This window comes from Nerophis lumbriciformis, linkage group LG25 (assembly GCF_033978685.3).
Source record: "Nerophis lumbriciformis linkage group LG25, RoL_Nlum_v2.1, whole genome shotgun sequence".
In the NCBI taxonomy this organism is placed as follows: Eukaryota; Metazoa; Chordata; class Actinopteri; order Syngnathiformes; family Syngnathidae; genus Nerophis; species Nerophis lumbriciformis.
Genome location: NC_084572.2, coordinates 25,429,303 through 25,449,196, shown reverse-complemented (window position 1 = coordinate 25,449,196; position 19,894 = coordinate 25,429,303). Strand labels below are relative to the sequence as shown.

General features: G+C 39.6%; 1 protein-coding gene across 7 annotated transcripts in view; it reads left to right on the top strand.

The window, feature by feature from the left end:
* LOC133621737 (protein sidekick-1-like) overlaps window positions 1-19,894 on the top strand; it is a 782,002-nt gene that overhangs the window by 756,438 nt on the left and 5,670 nt on the right. For all 7 annotated transcript variants that reach the window (XM_061984042.1, XM_061984041.1, XM_061984043.2 and 4 more), the window contains 6 exons: window positions 14,048-14,234; window positions 14,314-14,451; window positions 14,529-14,690; window positions 16,030-16,155; window positions 17,272-17,436; window positions 17,873-18,010. In XM_061984042.1, the coding sequence (XP_061840026.1) occupies window positions 14,048-14,234; window positions 14,314-14,451; window positions 14,529-14,690; window positions 16,030-16,155; window positions 17,272-17,436; window positions 17,873-18,010 (916 nt within the window). The remainder of the gene's footprint in view (window positions 1-14,047; window positions 14,235-14,313; window positions 14,452-14,528; window positions 14,691-16,029; window positions 16,156-17,271; window positions 17,437-17,872; window positions 18,011-19,894) is intronic.

The following is a 19,894-nucleotide window of genomic DNA, read 5'->3' as shown; positions in this document are numbered from 1 at the left end:
GTAACATATGGGACGCAGGTTGTCTTACGTCAGCACCGGAAGTCGTAAAATCAGCTGTTCACCTGGCGGGTTTTTTTCGGGGATGAATAGGGAAGTCCTTTTTTAGCTGCCGTCTTGTTTTATCATATATTGCTGCCTTTGCACCTGTCAATGTTTACTTTTTGTATGCACATTAAATCAACAAAAAATCCTGACTTTGGAGCAATGTTCACAGACTATAGTATTTGGCTCTCTATTAGATGCAATGGTTTTTCGTATTGGGACCATGATTTCGGTACAAACTTGTTCACCGTTTTTTTACTTTTCCTTATTAATGTCTTAAGAAGGGTAGCCATACAAGAACACACACACACACACACACACACACACACATAGCAGTTATGATATTTGCACATGGCATTGCTTCGTGTGGCTGTCGCTCTGCTGCACCTTCAAGTGTCCTGCAGAAGGGGAAGAGAATTAAGTTAGAAGAAGACCCCAGATAGACTTTAATGGTTTCCGTATCACTACTCAACCCGCCGTCTTTGCTCATCGTACTTCAAACACAAGGTTATCTGTCCCGCTTTAGACTCATTGATTTCTTGCAGGAGAGCAGAGGTGGAATAGAGAAGAAAGAAGGGAACGTAATATTTGCAGAGTGAAGGAATGAGACGAGCACGTTGTCCCCGTAGAATCCTGATTAGACCAGAGGATCAGGGAATACATTTAGAGTGCCAGAGACGGACGGACACAGGAAGGAGGTTAAGCAGATTAGGAAGCGAGACGTGGAGCAAAAGATGAATGTTTAATGAATTTATTGCTGTGGATTTGTGCTAATAGTCTTTCGGACCGCAGGTAGCACACATGCTGCGTTTCTTTATAGGTGTGTTTTTTTAGTGAAACTAACTGCAATGCCCAGGTGGTCTTGTTAAACACGTTGATGGAAAAGGTAATACCACTTCAGCTCGCTGGGGAGAAATCCTTCACTAAATGCCAACAAGATGATGTGCTCATCAACAAAGACGTCATTAGAACAAATCAATGATTTTTTTTCCCCAACCATGACAAAGCATTGAAGCTGATTTAGAATGGAAAATTGGTTAGTAATTATTTGTTATTACTGTTATTATCTTGTTTTGCCGATTGGCTGGGACAAAGAATAAGGTTTCTAGTGTTTTGGTTTCTTGGACAATAAAGGGGCCGTAATGCCATCAACACAACAATTTAGCTACTGCTAACTGTTTTTACTAAAAAAGGGTAGGCAAAAAATATACAGTATTTTCTTGAATATAGAGTGCGTTGGTATATTAGACACACCCACAACATTTTTGAAGAAAAACAATATTTTTCATTCATTAGCTGGACTATAAGCTGCAGATCTTTACATTGTGAAATTATTTATTTGCACAGTGATATTTTGTAAATGTTTATTTACATACCTTAATTGTCTCCAAACGGTGCCTGTAACACGGCAGTAAAACGGCTAAACAAATAAAACAGAAGTCATTGTCATGGATCTACAAGCTGCGGAAGCTAGCTCTCCAATCAGCTAAACAGCAATGAAACTGAAACAATACAAAAAGAATGCCATTATAAGTTATAAATACTAACACAGACTCTCGTAAAAAAATGTTTACATATTAGCTAATGCTAACGACGCTAGCTTCATTACATTATGATAGCAAGTACAAATAAGTATGAAAACACTCCTACAGACACCACATGTGGGATGGCTTCATTGTAAAACTTTCAAACTTGGCTTGGAGTGATGAAGAATCCATACAAGTAAAAACCCTACGGATGACTAGAAGATGGAATGGCACTTGTACTTCCGGTTTAAAGCACTAAAACAAAAAGAAATGGTAAATGATGGGTTATACTTGTATAGCGCTTTTCTACCTTCAAAGTACTCAAAGCGCTTTGACACTATTTCCACATTCACCCATTCACACACTGATGGCGGGAGCTGCCATGCAAGACCCTAACCACGACCCATCAGGAGCAAGGGTGAAGTGTCTTGCTCAAGGACAAAACGGACGTGACAAGGATGGTAGAAGGTGGGTATTGAACCAGGAACCCTCAGGTTGCTGGCACGGTCACTCTCCCAACTGCGCCACGCCGTCCCCGAGCGAACCCGTCCAAAAGTTGGCGCCATAGCAGAAACAATAACACACTTTTTCAATGTCTCTGCTTGTGTTTGATGAAAACTATTTGTTGAACACAAAACATTGTGGCCGTCAGCGATGAAAAATCCATAAATTAGCTGCACTGTTTTATAAGCCGAAGGGTTCAAAGCGTAGGGAAAAATGTATAACGCTTATAGTCCAGAATTTACTGGAATAATCTTATTGTAATAATAATAATAATAATAATAATAACAATACACTGCTGTTTGATAACACAGTAACAATTTGCACCTAACATCCAGAGTGGTGTCGCCTATTTTTTAGATTAAATAAAATATATATTCTATATACAGTCGTCTCTTGCCACGTCTCGCTTTGAAGTTTGCGGCTTCTTTTAATCGCTGATGTTTCTTTTGGTATATTCCGCAAATTGTTAGCTTCAATTAAGCATTTCTGTTCATAAAAATGGCTAAATAAACAAAAAACATCAATATCAATATACGGCATCGTCACCACTGATTGGCTCAGCCTCAGGCAGCGTTACCATGTTAAATAAATGAGTGTAAAGGTGACTATGTGGGTGTTAGTTCATGTCTAGAGGGTTCTCATAATATAAAAAAAAATATTCAAAAGGCAGTGAACAGATTTTTATTCTCTAGGTATGAAAATATTTTGTTCATAATTATTATTTCTACTCAGGGGACTTTCATTTACGGTGGACAGGCCTGGAACCAATTTACAGCGATAAACAAGGGATTACTGTATAGCAGAGTTGTATAATCATATATTAATAATATAAAATAAATATTTATTATATTGTTTAATGTATATATATATTTTTTTCATATATAACTAAATTCTTAATATTATATCTCTATATATTGGTTTTGTATTAAAACGATAATGGTACGCAAGTTTTAACTAGTGGTACGCTATAGAATCACTTGATTAAAGTACGGTATTTTATTTTCTTATATTCACCATGGAGTAAATAAATGATGGGTTCTCAGATCTCACTGGAAAGTGCTATATAAAATCTAATCCATTATTATTATTATTATTATTATTATTATTATTATTGTTGTTATTGTTGTTATCATAAGAGGTGTCCCTGTATTCTATTTGAAAACATTTATAAAAAAAAGAGAATGCAACATTTTACTGTGTTATTATTGCAAATATGTTGATGGCTAAGTTTATTGTTGGATCACCCTCAAACGTATAAGACCCTCGCTACTAGGAGACCTGTGGTACAGTGCTGCCCTCAAGTGCTTCTCCTAAGGGGCTACCTCCATGTTTGCAAATGCACTGTAGCTTTAATAGCATGCACTTTTCTGGTCTAACACACATTTGGTTCCTTTACAATACAAGTCATGTTTGTGCTGTATCAAAAGTGCTTGTGCATTACACAATGAGAAACACATTAGCATCTCTGCAACTCTTTGTTGTTAACACACAACACCGTGTGATGTTCATTGTGATGACCCACCATGTCTTGGTGACACGTTTACAAAACTGTTCCTCTACCATACATTTTTTCTTCTTGCTGTGTATTTTGTAGTGCAGAGAAAGTTCCTGAGGCCAAACGCAACACACACTGGTTTGTTCAGATTGTAGTACAACTGTTCTTATCGCAATAATGAGAACAGAAATCATCTGTCCCAGGGTCAAACTGTCGCCATCATAAAACCTTAATTAAAAAGTACATTCTTGTCTGCTTCGCGATCCGTGTGGGGCCTGTTTTGCCTAAAAAGTCAATTAATAAATGGGCGATTCATATGAAATTTTAACGCACACGTTTTCCTAGCCCCTTCCTGGTTCGTCACTGATATGAATATAATGGCACGTTTTAAACTAATACGGTTCCAATTCCCGGTACCTGGGAATCGAAACCGATATTCAAACGGTACCAATTTTTGGTACTTTTGTTTGCGTTCAAATGTGTTAATAAATGTTACATGATTTTTTTTTTTTTTTATCTAATTTTTTAAATATATTTAGCATTTAACACTGAACTGTGCTGTCCAGTTATTATTCTGTTTTCTTACAAGTTTGTGTCTCATTTGCAAGCACTGTACTGTACTGTGTTATATAGTATATAGCAATTCCAAGATATTAGATGGGGCTTAGTGTATAGATACGGCGTGTTGCCTTAGCCAGGAAGTAGTCTTTGCCATTAAGTTGAATGTGCCAATCATGTCTTTTGTTGCGCCAGACTTAGTGTTTATAATGTAAATACTGTATTTATTACACACCAGCTATTTGATTGTAACGTGCACTTTAGTTGTAGTTTCATTACCAAATTTGGAGGTGTTTAAATTGCCATGTAAAATCGCTAATGCTAATCAGTAGCAAATCCAATGGAAAATATCTTGAAAAGTGGAGCCTGACTGTACTTTTGAGTGCCTTTTTCTTGCTTTGTTAGCATGGAAAATTGTAACATTACTTAGAGGCAGAGGTGTGGACTCGAGTCACATGACTTGGACTCGAGTCAGACTCGAGTCATGAATTTGATGACTTTAGACTCGACTTGACAAAATGTAAAAAGACTTGCAACTCGACTTAGACTTTAACATCAATGACTTGTGACTTCACTTGGACTTGAGCCTTTTGAATTGACATGACTTGACATGACTTGCTACTTTCCCCAAAACCCAAAGATGAAAAAGTTATTCGGGAGCGCTCCGTATTTTTCATTGTGTACTTGTCTATCAGCGTTGCGTGTGTCAGCTGGTGTGGTCTCAGTACAACAGCCAATCAAATTAGATCTACTTTGTTTTCATCACACAGCATTCATCCAATCAAATTGCAGGACAACCAACGAAGAAGACATGTCCAAACCACACGCCAGTGAACAAAAAATGATACCTAAAATAATTTTGTTTGGGTATAAAAATTACGAGGTGGTCAACACAAAACGGTTTGCAATATGCAACACATGCGGTTCGAAAATTACTGATGGAGAGGCAACAACTTCCAACTTCGTTCGGCATTTGAAGTTGCACAAAGAACGGTAAGTTTTGAATGTAAGATAACGTTTATTGGCTAAGTAACGTGACTTTTATTTGCTGTGTAGTTAAATCAGTGAGGCTGTAAACTCACTGCTAACGTTATAACGTTATTGCAAACACGGGAATCTGTTGCAGTTCACTACCTTATTCATACTTTTTGTTCAGTGATTTTTTTTAAGCAGGGTTACGTTAGTCAATATATCACACGTAACGTTAGACGGCGGTCAGCAGCACCGCGTATTTTAGCCACCTAAAAAAAGACAAAAATAGTAAAATAAAGGTCAGTTAAAATGTATACTATATTATGAATATGTGTACCGTTTTAGCTAGCTTTCTGACATACTGTTGGTTGTTTACCTCAGTGGTCCCCAACCACCGGGCCGCGGCCCAGTACTGGTCCGTGGATCGATTGGTATCGGGCCGCACAAGAAATAATTTTTTTTTTTTTTTTTTTTTTTAATTAAATCAACATACAAAACACAAGATACACTTACAAGTAGTGCACCAACCCAAAACAACTCTCTCCCCCTTTTGTTCTGGGCATTGAACATGAAGACTCTTCCTTCACTGTTCCGAGTGGCCATGAGAGTCTTGGCAGTGCCTGCCTCCAGTGCTCCAGTGGAGCGAGTTTTCAGCCATGGTGGCATCATACTACGCCCCCATCGTGCACAAATGACTGACAGACTCTTGGCTAATTTGGTCTTTTGCAAATGCAATGCAGCATAGGGCCCTGACATATAAAAAGTACAACTTTTTTGTTATGTTCACGTATATGTCATGTTTTTTCAATGTTAACACTTTTGTACAAATAAGTACATTTGCACTTTATTTTTCAATGTGTTTGTTCTGTAAAGGAATGAGTTAATGTTTAAAATGACTGGTTAGTAGTGCTATTATAAAGTGCAATGTCAGCACAATTTTCTTTCCTGCAATTTAAAATGCACTTGTTTTAATAAATAAATACAGCATTTGAAAAGCATACACAATCTGTGTTAATATATTAGTCTGTGGTTAAAAGGACTTGAAAGGACTCGAAACTCAAAATGCAGGACTTAGGACTTGACTTGAGACTTTCCAGTCTTGACTTTGGACTTAACTCGGGGCTTGCCTGTCTTGACTCGGGACTTGACTCGGACTTGAGGGCAAAGACTTGAGACTTACTTGTGACTTGCAAAACAATGACTTGGTCCCACCTCTGCTTAGAGGCAGTCCGGCCGAGTCCGCTCTGAGTGCGTGACTGCTTGTTTCCCCGCCAAATGCTTGAGCCTGCAACCGGACGTGACCTCACGTGCACCAAAGGTGTCGGAATATGGCACTGTTTGATTTCACGTGAATCGGTACCCGTTAGCACCGACGGTTGGTACCTACAAAAGTACAGAATTCGGTACCCATCCCAAGTCCCCCGTGGTGCGCAGTGTCAGGAATGTTTGAAAATGTGTTTTTTAAATAAATTATTGGACATTTTCTTTCCCATGGATTTGTTTTAGTGCAAAACATATATCAAATTAGATACAAGTTGGATTTAAAAAAAAGTATAAAAATCATTTCACATAATTAAAAAACTGTGAAAAAAAATGTTTTAATGGAGAAAATAAAAATCTACTTAGGGCCTCATTTTAGCCAGGGGCCCAGTATACAGGTGTAAAAATAAGTTGACCTCTATAAATAGATGCTAAAAGAATGATTCTACAATTTAGCGGGTAATGATACATATTACTACTTTTCTTCTTCACTTTTCCTTTACTTCTCTCAACAAACCAGGCTGTGTTGCAAAAAAGCCAGAAAGCAAGCAAAACACATGCTGGCTGGTTCAAACTCAACACGGCATATTTATGTTAAAATTTGGGTTTAGAGCATTTGACTTTAGAGGTTCCACTTCATGTCGAACATAATAGGTGCTCACGTGCATTATGACTTACAGTATGTCTTTTTTTATTGAATTAGCATGTGCAGCTTAAGCTAAAAATAAACGAACAACTAAGTGAAAAGTACTGTCACATCTGCTTTGGCTCTTTTCTCCCTTTGGAAGCTCCAGTGAACACAAGATATGGTACATTTAAAAAAAAAAAAAATCATTTATAATGCACGAGGCTCAGCCAGCACTGTTGTTGCAATTAGTGTGAATCAGATAGTACGACGACTTTCCAGGCACTTCCCATGTCAGGCAGCGTTCGTTTCGGGCATTAGCAGATTCATTTATTTCCTTTCCACGCAGCGGGGATCCATCAGCGTGTGGGGCTTAGAAGAAAATGAAGCTGCACTCGCAGTGTTGTGGCTGTGAGACAAGCTCTTTGAATGGATGCATTTTACAGGCCTATTAGTGCAAGTAAGTTAAAAAGCGTACCTTCTGCTCACTTATATTGTCCCGTTAATTATTCCATCTAGCCTGCTTTATTCAAGATATTGACTCGCATGTGTAAGAGTTTCCATCTTTTTCAAGCCAGCAACAACAATGATGCTGTCATCAGTTTCTAAAACCAAAAGACCTACAGAAAGAATATTTCACCAAAATACTGAATAAGAGCTTTACATTCGCTTTAGACCACTGGTGTCCAAACTACGGCCCGACTGCCTCTTCAATTTGGCCCAGCCATGAGTTCAGCAAAGCATCGCACCGCAGAGCGCTTTCAAATTAATCTTAAATACCAGGCGGTCTCTGCATGCTACATATTTGCTGCCATCTTGTGGACAATATGGTTAAGTCAGATCAATGAACTTTGAAAGTACTTTGAAATAGTAGCACAGCATTTACTTATATGACACAATCCAAACAACCTTCCCTAGTCACGGTGCAAAAAAAAAAAATGCAACTGACATAAAGGTCAACACACTTGGTCACACATAAAACAACCTGCTCAATGAACATTGTGGATATTGTGAAAAACATCCAAACACCAGAAAAAAAGTACACACTTTTAAAAACATTGAAGTGCATGATGGAAAAAATGTAAAACACTCTCTGCACACTTATGCATCTTTGGCGTATTTTAGCTTCTCGATATTTCTGATTGATTACAAAACTTTAAGAGGGGCGTCACAGAAGTCAACAAGCTAGGAGTGAAACTTTTCACATACTCGAATTATCCAAATATATTAATTATATATCCATTATATTAATGGGGGGTGGGGGGGGAGTATATTTATAGCTAGAATTCACAGAAATTCAAGTATTTCTTATATATATATATATATATATATATATATATATATATATATATATATATATATATATATATATATATATATAAATAAAATAAATACTTGACTTTCAGTGAATTCTAGCTATATATATCCATCCATCCATTTTCTACCGCTTATTCCCTTCGGGGTCGCGGGGGGCGCTGGAGCCTATCTCAGCTACAATCGGGCGGAAGGCGGGGTACACCCTGGACAAGTCGCCACCTCATCGCAGGGCCAACACAGATAGACAGACAACATTCACACTCACATCCACACACTAGGGCCAATTTAGTGTTGCCAATCAACCTATAGCTATATATATATATGTATTTTATTATATATATATATATACATATAAATAAAATAAATACTTGAATTTCAGTGTTCATTGATTTACACGTATACACACATAACACTCCTCTCTACTCATTGTTGTATTTGAAAGTGCAATGCTTTGCAGCCAGTAGCACAGCAGTGTAATATTCTGGGTTGGAGTCAATAATCAGGCGAGGTGACGAAGTTACGTCTCTTTACTTCATACTTCAGAACCGACTCCCACACTTGCCGTCAGGGTGCGCAATACAACGTAAACCGTTGGCCAACCAAAAAGTAACCACAGAACACTTTCCGGTATAGTGTTCTGTGGTTACTTTTTGGTTGGCCAAGTGGACGTGACGACAGGCTGTCCTCACTCAGGTCCGCACGGACCTGGAGGGGGCGTGCCTTATGTCCGGCTGGAAATCGGGATAAATTCGGGAGAATGGTTGTCCCGAGAGATTTTCGGGAGAGGCACTGAAATTCGGAAGTCTCCCGGAAAATTCGGGAGGGTTGACAAGTATGGTTGAAATCGCTACGAAAAATTGCTAGTGCAAATCAGTAGCATGATAATAGCAAAGCCAATTTATATTAGCATCAAGCTAGAACATTTTTGGAAAAAGGAGCCCTAATTTACTTACGATGGGGTGTCTTTTAGTCAGTTTCTTTGTTGATATTAAAAATTGCAACAGTCCCTAGAGGTAGTATGGCTAAGTCCGCTCTCAGTGCCGCTGTATTGTTTGCCCTGTGCCGAAGTGCGAAGAAACGGCACCTTTGGATTCAGTCTGTGCCAAAAAAGTACAGAGTTCGGTACTCAGCCTTATATGCTGCATGTCACGTAAATGGTCAATCCTTCCAGGACTTTTTGGACTTTTTTTGAGACTAATGCGGCATAAAATGCAGTTGTCTCAAAATGCGACGTTTTTAGGCTCATTTTTTCGCAACTCAATTGAATCAATTTGTGACTTTTCTGTATTTTTTATCTTTATTTTAAGTGTTCCTTGTAACCTTAACCTAAAAAAGCACAACAAAAAATTGACAAAAAGTACTGTATTGATGTTTTACTTGTTTTATGCTGACACAAAAGTAGACACTAAATGGCATTAAAAGCACATACTCCGAATGTATTATTAAATGACTGTACTAATTAATTATTGAATGAAACACCACCAAGGCTTCTCTGTGTATGTTTTACGCTTGAAAAGTGTGTGTCCATCTTAACAATTCATTTATGTTCCAAGGCATCATATAGCAATGTAGTGTCTATAAATGTAAAATTTTATGTAAAAATTTTATATTTTGACATTGTTGAGTTACCAAGGAAATGCTCAGATACACTTTAGCTTGCTTACAGGAAGTTGCTATTTGTGTGTTTGTTGCACTGTAACATGTGCCATCACATTAAATAATGTAAGTACTCAAAGGAAAACTGCACTTTTTGGGGGATTTTGCCTAGTATTTACAGTCCTTATATGAAACAAGAATACATATGCTGTTCTTTTTTTATGCATTTCAACTCGTAAATACATTTTAGCAAAAGTAAGCTAACAATAGAGGTATAGAGTCACTCTATTATGCCTATAAAGCGCTCTAAAAACCTCCAGGCACATTTATAATAACATTTAATATTTACGTATTTTGCTCATTTTAAGCATAAAGTGACATATTATTTCACAGACGCATCACAACTACTACTAATCATGGCAGACTTCATGAGAGACAACAAAGACTACTTTGGGACAAATGAAGATCCAGAACCTTATATTTTTGAGGCTGAAAATAAGGATGAGCTACAAGTTTTAGAAGGTGTATGCTAATCAGATCCAGCAAGTAGCAGTACAGCTCAGCACCAAACAAGAAATACAAACTACGAAATTAATCAAACAATCACTTACTGTACAATGTCTGCTCTCACTGGGATGCCAACTGATGGGATGTTCATATTTTACTAGATGAAGGATTAAACATAATCCTCACGCAGGTTTAAAGGTGGGCGCAAACAATCATCTTTTCTTGTCGTTCTCGCCATCTCCGAGTGTAAGTTGAATGTCAAAGTTGACCAATTTATTGATTTATGTCCACGACATTGTACTATCCAGGTGAGAGGCATGATTTATAATCTGGAATGAACTTTTACCAACTCAGAGGCGATGTAGCAGCTCAGTATGTCAATATAGCAGCATTAGAGAGCTGAAAGTAGTAGTAGTGCTTATAATAACTACAATATATTGCTAATACTTAGTTAATATCCAGGTCAAGACTTGGTGGTTTTTACCTGTTTTTTAGAGGGCGTTATAATGTACTCCTATTAGTTCCATTGTTAGCCACCTCGTACTTGCCATATTTTACGACATAAAAAAAATAAAATCATGCGTTCTTGTCTTACATTGGGATTGTGAACGAAAAATTCACAATTCCAAAATAAGTGACGTTCCCCTTTAAAGTACCAGTAGAGTGGAAAAACAAGTTGACTTTATATGCTTAATTGTGTTTCATTGTAAACCATATCCAACTGTATTTACAATCCACAAAGTGTGTGAAAATACTGTCTAAACATCACAAAATGCCACAAATTCAGTCAGCCATTTTGAATATTTTGTTCCGAATATCTTCGGCAATTTCCGTAGATTCCACGTCACTGTAGTAACGCTTCTGCACTCTGACCATGTTATCAGATCAGTCATACTGGAAATACGCAAATATTGGAAAGAGATGTGCTGTTTATCATTAAACATCCTTATGTAAGACAAGAAATTGGCTTTTTTTATGCATTCAAAATCGTAAATAAATAGCTAACAATTGAGTCAACAGATTGAGGGTCCTCTGTTGCGCTCATTATACTCTCTTTAAAAACACCCAGAAAGTGCTAACAATACTCCATTTACATGTCGTGACCTGAAAATTAACCAAATATGAGCAATATTGTTATTATAAGCGCCAACGCAGACGGCCTATTTAAGCGGCGCATTGATAGCAGTGAGCTAATGCCAGCTTACGCTGCTATTGTTGACAAACTAAGACAACGGCTGCTTCTGCTTCATCTCAAACTTGGTAAAAGTAAATTCTAGATTATAATTCATGCATCTCTCACCTGGTAGTAGACAAATGTGGCCATGGTCTGACAGGCTGGTCGACTTTTACATCCCCCGAGATGTCAAAATAGATGCTAGTTGCTGCTACATTTTTAACACTTTGTGAGGGTTGTGATGTATTCTTCTTCTAAACTGAACTATGTGAGCGTCCTGTCGGTCTGCATCCCAGCGAGAGTGAAAATTGTACATTGTTTTATTATGGTTAGTTGTATGTTTAGCACCTAGCAATGCGGCTGATGCTAGTATAGTGTTTCAATAAAGCTGCATTCCTTTAGCACTCGGCTTCTAAAACTTATCCTCGTTGTGTTCAGCCTCAAAAATATAATATCCTGGATCATCATTTTTCTCAAAGTAATCGTTGGCTCTCACAAAGTCTGCTTGATTTTTGTTGTTGATGGGGAAGCGATCTGTGGTTCCAAATGCTATGTCACAAATCACATGATTGGCTTGCTCATTATCTCTCAAAATGGCTCGGTAATCTCCGTAAGATTAATACTATTTTGATCATATCTATTTATAGGCAAACTTTGTAAGTCTTTAGGTGTCATAAATCATATATACATATGATAATAGCGTCAATATAGAGGCAACTTGTTTTTCCACTCTACTGGTACTTTAATGTATGAATGATGTGAGTCTATCTGTGTTGGCCCTGCGATGACATGGCGACTTGTCCAGGGTGTACACCGCCTTCCGTCCGAATGCAGCTGAGATAGGCTCCAGCACCCCCCGCGACCCCAAAAAGGACAAGCGGTAGAAAATGGATGGATGGATGTTGAGACATGTATCCCCATTTGACCACTAGGGGGCTTTGCCAGCTGAGCGAGTCATTGATTGCGTGGGATTGTTAATGTTTTGTAATGGATGCCAGCCAGTTTAGCTATGCACTGTGCTGTTATTGCACAAATTCATTTGGCGGAATTGATGACAACAGACAAAAATGTGAGCACAATTTGCAGGGATTGGTTGAATTTTGCATGAATTGTCGAAACTGCCGCTCAGTTTACTCATGTTTTGGAAGTCAGTGTTTGTGGGTTAGTCATACTTGACAACTTTAATAAATGATAAGATGTGTAATTACCGTATTTTTCGGACTACAAGTCGCAGTTTTTTTCATAGTTTGGCAGGGCTCCAGTGCGACTTATATATGTTTTTTTCCTTCTTTAGTATGCATTTTGGGCACGTGCGACTTATACTCCGGTGCGACTTATACTCCGAAAAATACGGTACTAGGGATGTCCGATAATATCGGACTGCCGATATTATCAGCCGATAAATGCTTTAAAATGTAATATCGGAAATTATCGGTATCGTTTTCAAAAAGTAAAATTTATGACTTGTTAACACGGCGCTGTACGGAGTGGTACACGGACGTAGGGAGAAGTACAGAGCGCCAATAAACCTTAAAGGCACTGCCTTTGCGTGCCGGCCCAATCACATAATATCTACGGCTTTTCACACACACAAGTGAATGCAAGCATACTTGGTCAACAGCCATACAGGTCACACTGAGGGTGGCCGTATAAACAACTTTAACACTGTTACAAATATGCGGCACACTGTGAACCCACACCAAACAAGAATGACAAACACATTTTGGGAGAACATCCACACCGTAACACAACAGAACAAATACCCAGAACCCCTTGCAGCACTAACTCTTCCGGGACGCTACAATATACACCCCCCGCTAATCCCCCCCACCTCAACCTCCTCATGCTCTCTCAGGAAGAGAATGTCCCAAATTCCAAGCTGCTGTTTTGATGCATGTTTAAAAAAATAATGCATTTTGTGACTTCAATAATAAATATGGCAGTGCCATGTTGACATTTTTTCCCATAACTTGAGTTGATTTATTTTGGAAAACGTTGTTACATTGTTTAATGCATCCAGCGGGGCATCACAACAAAATTAGGCATAATAATGTGTTAATTCCACGACTGTATATATCGGTATCGGTTGATATCGGAATCGGTAATTAAGAGTTGGACAATATCGGATATCGGCAAAATAGCCATTATCGAACATCTCTAGTAATTACATTTTATCAGCAGGAATCGCCACTTTTGTTTAAGTTTATTATTTAATTAAGTTCCAGGGTAAAGTTGGAGCTGGATGTGGACTCCACAAAAGTTGTACGCCCTCTACCTACCTTAGTGTTTGCCCTGTTTCAATGCTCGTTAAACAGCGTGTCACGCATTGATTTGAGCAGAATTAATGAGTGGGTGTTCAGGACCAGAGAAGAAGAAGTAAACACTGTGAACGGCTGACAAGGGCTGATGAGGTGGCGCCAAATGGGCCGTGGAAGAGTCCCGGTTGTTTACGGCGTTCTGTGGTCTTGCAGGTCCACTACTGGCAGAAGAACAGACAGAACCAGACTGAGAAGGTGAAGGTGATTTTTGTGCCCGACACTCACGTGCACCTGAAGAACCTGAGCAGCTACACTTCTTACCTGGTCACACTGACCGCCTTCAACACGGCCGGGGACGGCCCACCCAGCGACCCTCGTGGTGCACAGACACTCCCGTCTGGTAGGGGACGCCAAAATTGTTTCTGTGCTCTTTTTTTTCTTTTGTTGAACTTCTCTGTAAATAGTCATCTTGTCTGCAGCTCCCAGCCAGCCCAGCAACCTGTCCTTCTCTGAGGTGACAGGGGGAAGTGCCAATGTGTCCTGGGGGGCTCCCTTAACCCCTAACGGCCAACTGGAGGGCTACCGGGTCATCTACCAGCCCACCGCTCCCGTGCAAGGTACACACGCGCTTTTTGTAGGCACATACAGTGCAAAATGGCCAACATGTGACACACGCATGCGCTTGTGAGAGCAGGCGTGAGCAAAGTGGTGACGGTGGACGTGAAAGGCAGCTGGCAGCGCTGGCTGAAGGTTCGAGACCTGGTCAAAGGAGCCACCTACATGTTCAGTGTTCAAGCGCTCACCGTCAGCTACGGACCCCCGATATTTGCTAACCTCACTGCAGAGGCCGTGCAAGGTAAGCAGGAATCAATTAGAGATAATGAAAGTAAACTCTGTATTACTTCCATTTTAAAAGTTTGAATTATGATTTGGCACATTCATTGTTTTTTTTAGCTGGTTTTAAATATATTTTCTGTTTTCGCCATATTTTTTTTATTGATTAATAATTTAAGCTTTTCACACAAGTTTAAGTTTTCATCGCCAAATTTGTTTAAATAAAACTTTGTCTAAGAGTTACTTTTTGGGCTTGCGCAACATTTTATGTTTTAAGTGGGGTTTTTTGTTGTTGTAAATACAGTTTTTTATTGTTATCGTTTTATATAAAGTGATGCTTTACGTTCTTATCACAATTTTTAAGCTTAAATAGCATTTTATGATTTGGCATATTTAGTTTTTTGTATTGATTGCAAATGTATGTATTTATCATAATTTTAGTTTAAGTGCAATTTTGCTTTTGTGGTGTATTTTTTCGTTTTGTCATTTTATGTTTTAACATAATTGTTTATTTGGGTTGCCAATTTAAGGCTTTAGCATCATTAATTTTGAGTTCCAATAGCATTTTTTGGTTAGAATAATATTTCCTGTTTTTATTACAAGTTTACATTTTCTTCACCAAATATATTTTTGTTTTATTTGTTTATTTAAATTTTTTGTTTGAATGTTAATGTTTTAAAAGATTTTTGTTCAGTGTTATTATTTTATGTTTTTATTGTCGTTTATACGAGATTGTTTTTTTTGTCACTTTTATGTTTTTATCGTAATTTACCACCATTTTATGTTAAGATGAAAACATTAGATTCATTAAAAAATGTACGCTAAAATCATAAAAAAATATATTTAAAAAATTGAACTTTTTTATTTTTTTATTTTTTTTATTTTTAATTGAAAACCTGGTAATCTGGATATTTTGGGAAGATTTTAAAAACTGGTTGTCTGGGTGTCATGATGAATGAGCCAAACATCTTGATAGTTTGAATCAGATGATAAAAATGACATATAGCGCAGATTAAAATGAAATAAATCAAAAAAAGTGAAAGAAAAAATACATTTTACATGGAACTTTTTTTGCTAAAAATATTAGTTTTTTTCAGGCTCTCCTTTGTACTAACAAAGGACCGTTTCTCATGAAAAATGTACATTATTCATATTAGTCTGTCACTTTACCGCCCTCAACAGTTTATTGTATTTGATTAAGTCAAACAATCCAAAACCTCATTCACATTAAGGACTACAAATCACATTTTCCGAACAGCTGTTTTGCATAACTAATGTGCACCATGCCCCTTTCTGACACAGTTATGGTTACAGAATAGCAACGTACTGTAATAAAAAAAAAAGTGTGTGTGTCCCTGAAGGTGCTCCTGAGCCACCCATGGACATCGCCATCACCAAGGCGTCCTCTGCCCTCACCATCCACTGGTCAGAGGGTGACAGCGGCGCGGCGCCAGTGAGTGGATATGTGATCGAGTCTCGTCCCTCAGGTTAGGTCTTTTTTTTTACCACATCTGCGCTTACTGTGCTAATTACCTCAACCTAATTACTTAATGAGATTGTGATGAAGTCCCCCAAACCAGAGTGGCGAATGATTTCATGACTAGTGCAATGATACTGATTGAAATTATAATATCTTTTTTATGGATTGTAAAATTACCAGTAACAGTAATCGCTTCATTGCGGAGTCAACATCTTCACTATTTCAGTTCCAATGACACTGAATAGACTACTGACTAAGGCCAAACAATCTCAATCCCAAAATTATATTCTTCATAGATAAACACCTCGTTAATATGCATGCTTACATTTTTCAAAAATGCGCATTATTTCAATGTCAAAAGTCAGGGGGGGGGGGGACATTTTTCCTAGGTTGTGTAATTTTTGTTTTTGTTGGTGTATTCTTAATCTGGTTATCTTACTAACAAGTATTTATTATAGGGATGTCCCTATCCGATACTGATATCCATCTGATATCAGCACAAAAACAAGTATTCGGTGATAATGGCTTGCATGTAAAATCTCCAAACTAAGTGAAGTAATTTACAAAATGTAAACATGTTATGCTATATACTACAAGGGGCTAGCAGCTACACAACAGCTTAGCACAGAAGCTGGACTTACGTCGTAAGTGTCCTTAATTTAACAATATTTCAGTCTAAAACAGCACAATTGCCAATATAAACAAGTATCAAATAATTATAGTTGCATATTACGTACACTTAAAGAGTCTCCAAGGCAGAAGCGTATTAGAAAGTATCCAGTAACAAATGTGTCCAGAACATTCAAATTACTGCACCATGAGCTTAATTTTGACCACTGTGTCGCCAAAAAGTTGACTTCAATTTAAAAGCTGCATAAGTCTATTCCAATAAGGTGTTTTCATACTTACCATTGTGTGTCTGTGTAACTAATTCCTCTTGATGAAATGTAACATTCCACGCGACAAAGTAATCAAAGTGTTTTCTAAGATTTGTGCCGATAGCTTGCACTATTGTTAAATATTACCACAATAATATATGTCAGGTCTCTGGGGAGTTCTGGGACTCATTAAAAGTACAACTTCATTGCAACATTTTTACATATGTCTCCCTTTTTCTGCGCAGATGAGGGCGTGTGGGACTCCTTTATCCGACTCCTGTCTCCCAGCACCAGGTCCGTGTCGGTGCCGCTGGAGCGCCTGCGACCCGGGATCAGCTACGAGTTCCGGGTCATCGCTGTCAACCGCTTTGGTTTTGGACAGCCGAGCACACCCTCTGCTGCACTCGCTGGTAAACGCACCACACACACACACACACATACACACACACACACACACACACACACACACACCAGGCTAATAAACATTACCACGGTGATCCATTTGATTTGATGAGAATAGAATTAAAATTAATTACTTGAGTCTGCTGCCACCCAGTGGTGGCTTGATGCAGCTGCTCTACACAAAATTGTACATTTGCATAGGGAACCAACATCCTTGTCATGGAGATTCATGCCTTATTCACAGGGGGAAACTCTAATAGTAATAATTCATGTTTATGGTAATTGAGCTTTTTTTTGCTTGATAAAAATGAGGATTTATCAGAGGAAGCCAACAAACAACAAAGATGCGGTATGAAAAAGAGGATGCTTTACGATGCACGCTGTGTGAACGTGAGTGCATCTTTGATTGGACATGTTTCTATTCTGACATCTTCTCCCTTTCAGCGCTGTCAGAGCGTCCGTTCTACGAGGAGTGGTGGTTCCTGTTGGTCATGGCCCTGGTGGGACTCATCCTCATCCTCATCCTGGTCTTCACCCTGCTGCTGCACGGACACAGCAGCAAATACAAGGCGTGTGGCACAGGTGAGACTTTTTTTGACATTTGACTGGTGCCAGTCCCTGGCGACTCATTGCTGCACACCCACGACAACATGCCTTTTTGAAAAAAACATATTTTGGTTGTTATTTTAAAAAGTTGTCTTGGTGCAACACCGCCTGGAGCAGCCTTGTTCCTGCACGGCAGAGGAAAACAAGGCCAACTTTGTTCCTTCTCCTGCAGGCTTGTTTCCCTTGAGCAACTCTGGGTATAAACAACCCCCAAAAAATGCACATTGTGATTTTCTGAATATATTTGCGGGCAGGTGCTGAAAACATATTTTTCTATTACTCTTACATAGAATGATGTTAAGTAGGAGGCGCTGGACTTGAGTTCAAGTGGACTGGAGCTGTGGCTTGGCGGTAATCCCAGAACCCGCTGGGGATGGCGTCAAGCTGCCGTCACTCGGCCATGGCTGCCCTATCGGGTGCTTTTGGCTTATGGGACTCCGGAGGCCGCGGACAGATACCAACAGGCCAAGCAATGAGCGGCTTTGGCGATTGCAGAGGCAAAAACACTTAAGGGGAGGAGTTCGGAGAAGCTATGGAGAAAGACTTCCGGACGGCTTCAAAGCGATTCTGGACCACCATCCGCCGCCTCAGGAGAGGGTAGCAGTGCACTGTCAACACCATGTATAGTGGGGACGGTGTGCTGTGGATGTCGACTGGGGATGTTGTGGATCGGTGGAAAGAATACTTCGAAGACCTCCTCAATCCCAACTACACGTCTTCCAATAAAGAAGCAGTGCCTGGGGACTCTCTGGTGGGCTATCCTATTTCTGGGGCTGAGGTTGCCGAGGTAGTTAAGAAGCTTCTCGGTGGCAGGGCCCCGGGGGTGGATGAGAGCCGCCAGGAGTTCCTTAAGGCTCTAAATGCTGTGGGGCTGTCGTGTTTGACAAGACTCTGCAGCGTTGTGTGGACATCGGAGGCGGTGCCTCTGGATTGGCAGACTGGGATGGTTGTGCCTCTATTTAAAAAAGAGAACCGGAGGGTGTGTTCCAGCTATTGTGGGATCACAGTCCTCAGCTTTCCTGGTAAGGTCTATTCAGGTGTACTGGAGAGGAGGCTACGCCGAATAGTCTAACCACGGATTCGGGAGGAGCAGTGTGGTTTTTCGTCCTGGTCGTGGAACTGTGGATCAACTCTATACTCTCGGCAGGATCCTTTAGGGAGCATGGGAGTTTGCCCAACCAGTCTACATGTGCATTCGACCGTGTCCTTCGGGAAGTCCTGTGGAGAGTGCTCAGAGAGTATGGGGTATCGGACCGCCTGATTATGGTGGTCCGCACCCTGTATGATCGGTGTCAGAGCTCGATCCGCTTTGCCGGAACTTTGGGCTGCACTTTGTAACCGGTTCTGTTTCCAACTTTTATGGACAGAATTTCTAGGCGGAGTCAGGGCGTTGAGGGGATCCGGTTTGGTGGCTGCAGATTTAGGTGTCTGCTTTTTGCGTATGACGTAGTTCTGCTAGCCTCATCTGGCCAGGATCTTCAGCTCTTACTGGGTCGGTTTGCGGCTGAGTGTGAAGCGACTAGGATGAAAATCAGCCCTTCCAAGTCCAAGTCCATGGTTCTTGCCCGTAAAAGGGTGGAGTGCCATCTCCAGGTTGGGGAGGAGTTCAAGCAACCCATTAAAGAGGGAAGAGTGGATCGTGAGATCAAAAGGTGGATAAGTGCAGCATCTGCAGTGGTGCGAAACCTGTTTTGATCTGATCGTAGTGAAGAAAGAGCTGAGCCGGAAGGCAAAGCTCTCAATTTACCGGTCGATCTGCATCCCTATCCTCACCTACAGTCATGAGCTTTGGGTTCTGACCGAAAGGACAAGATCATGGGTACAAGCAGCCGTATTTAGTTTCCTCCGTTGGGTGGCGGG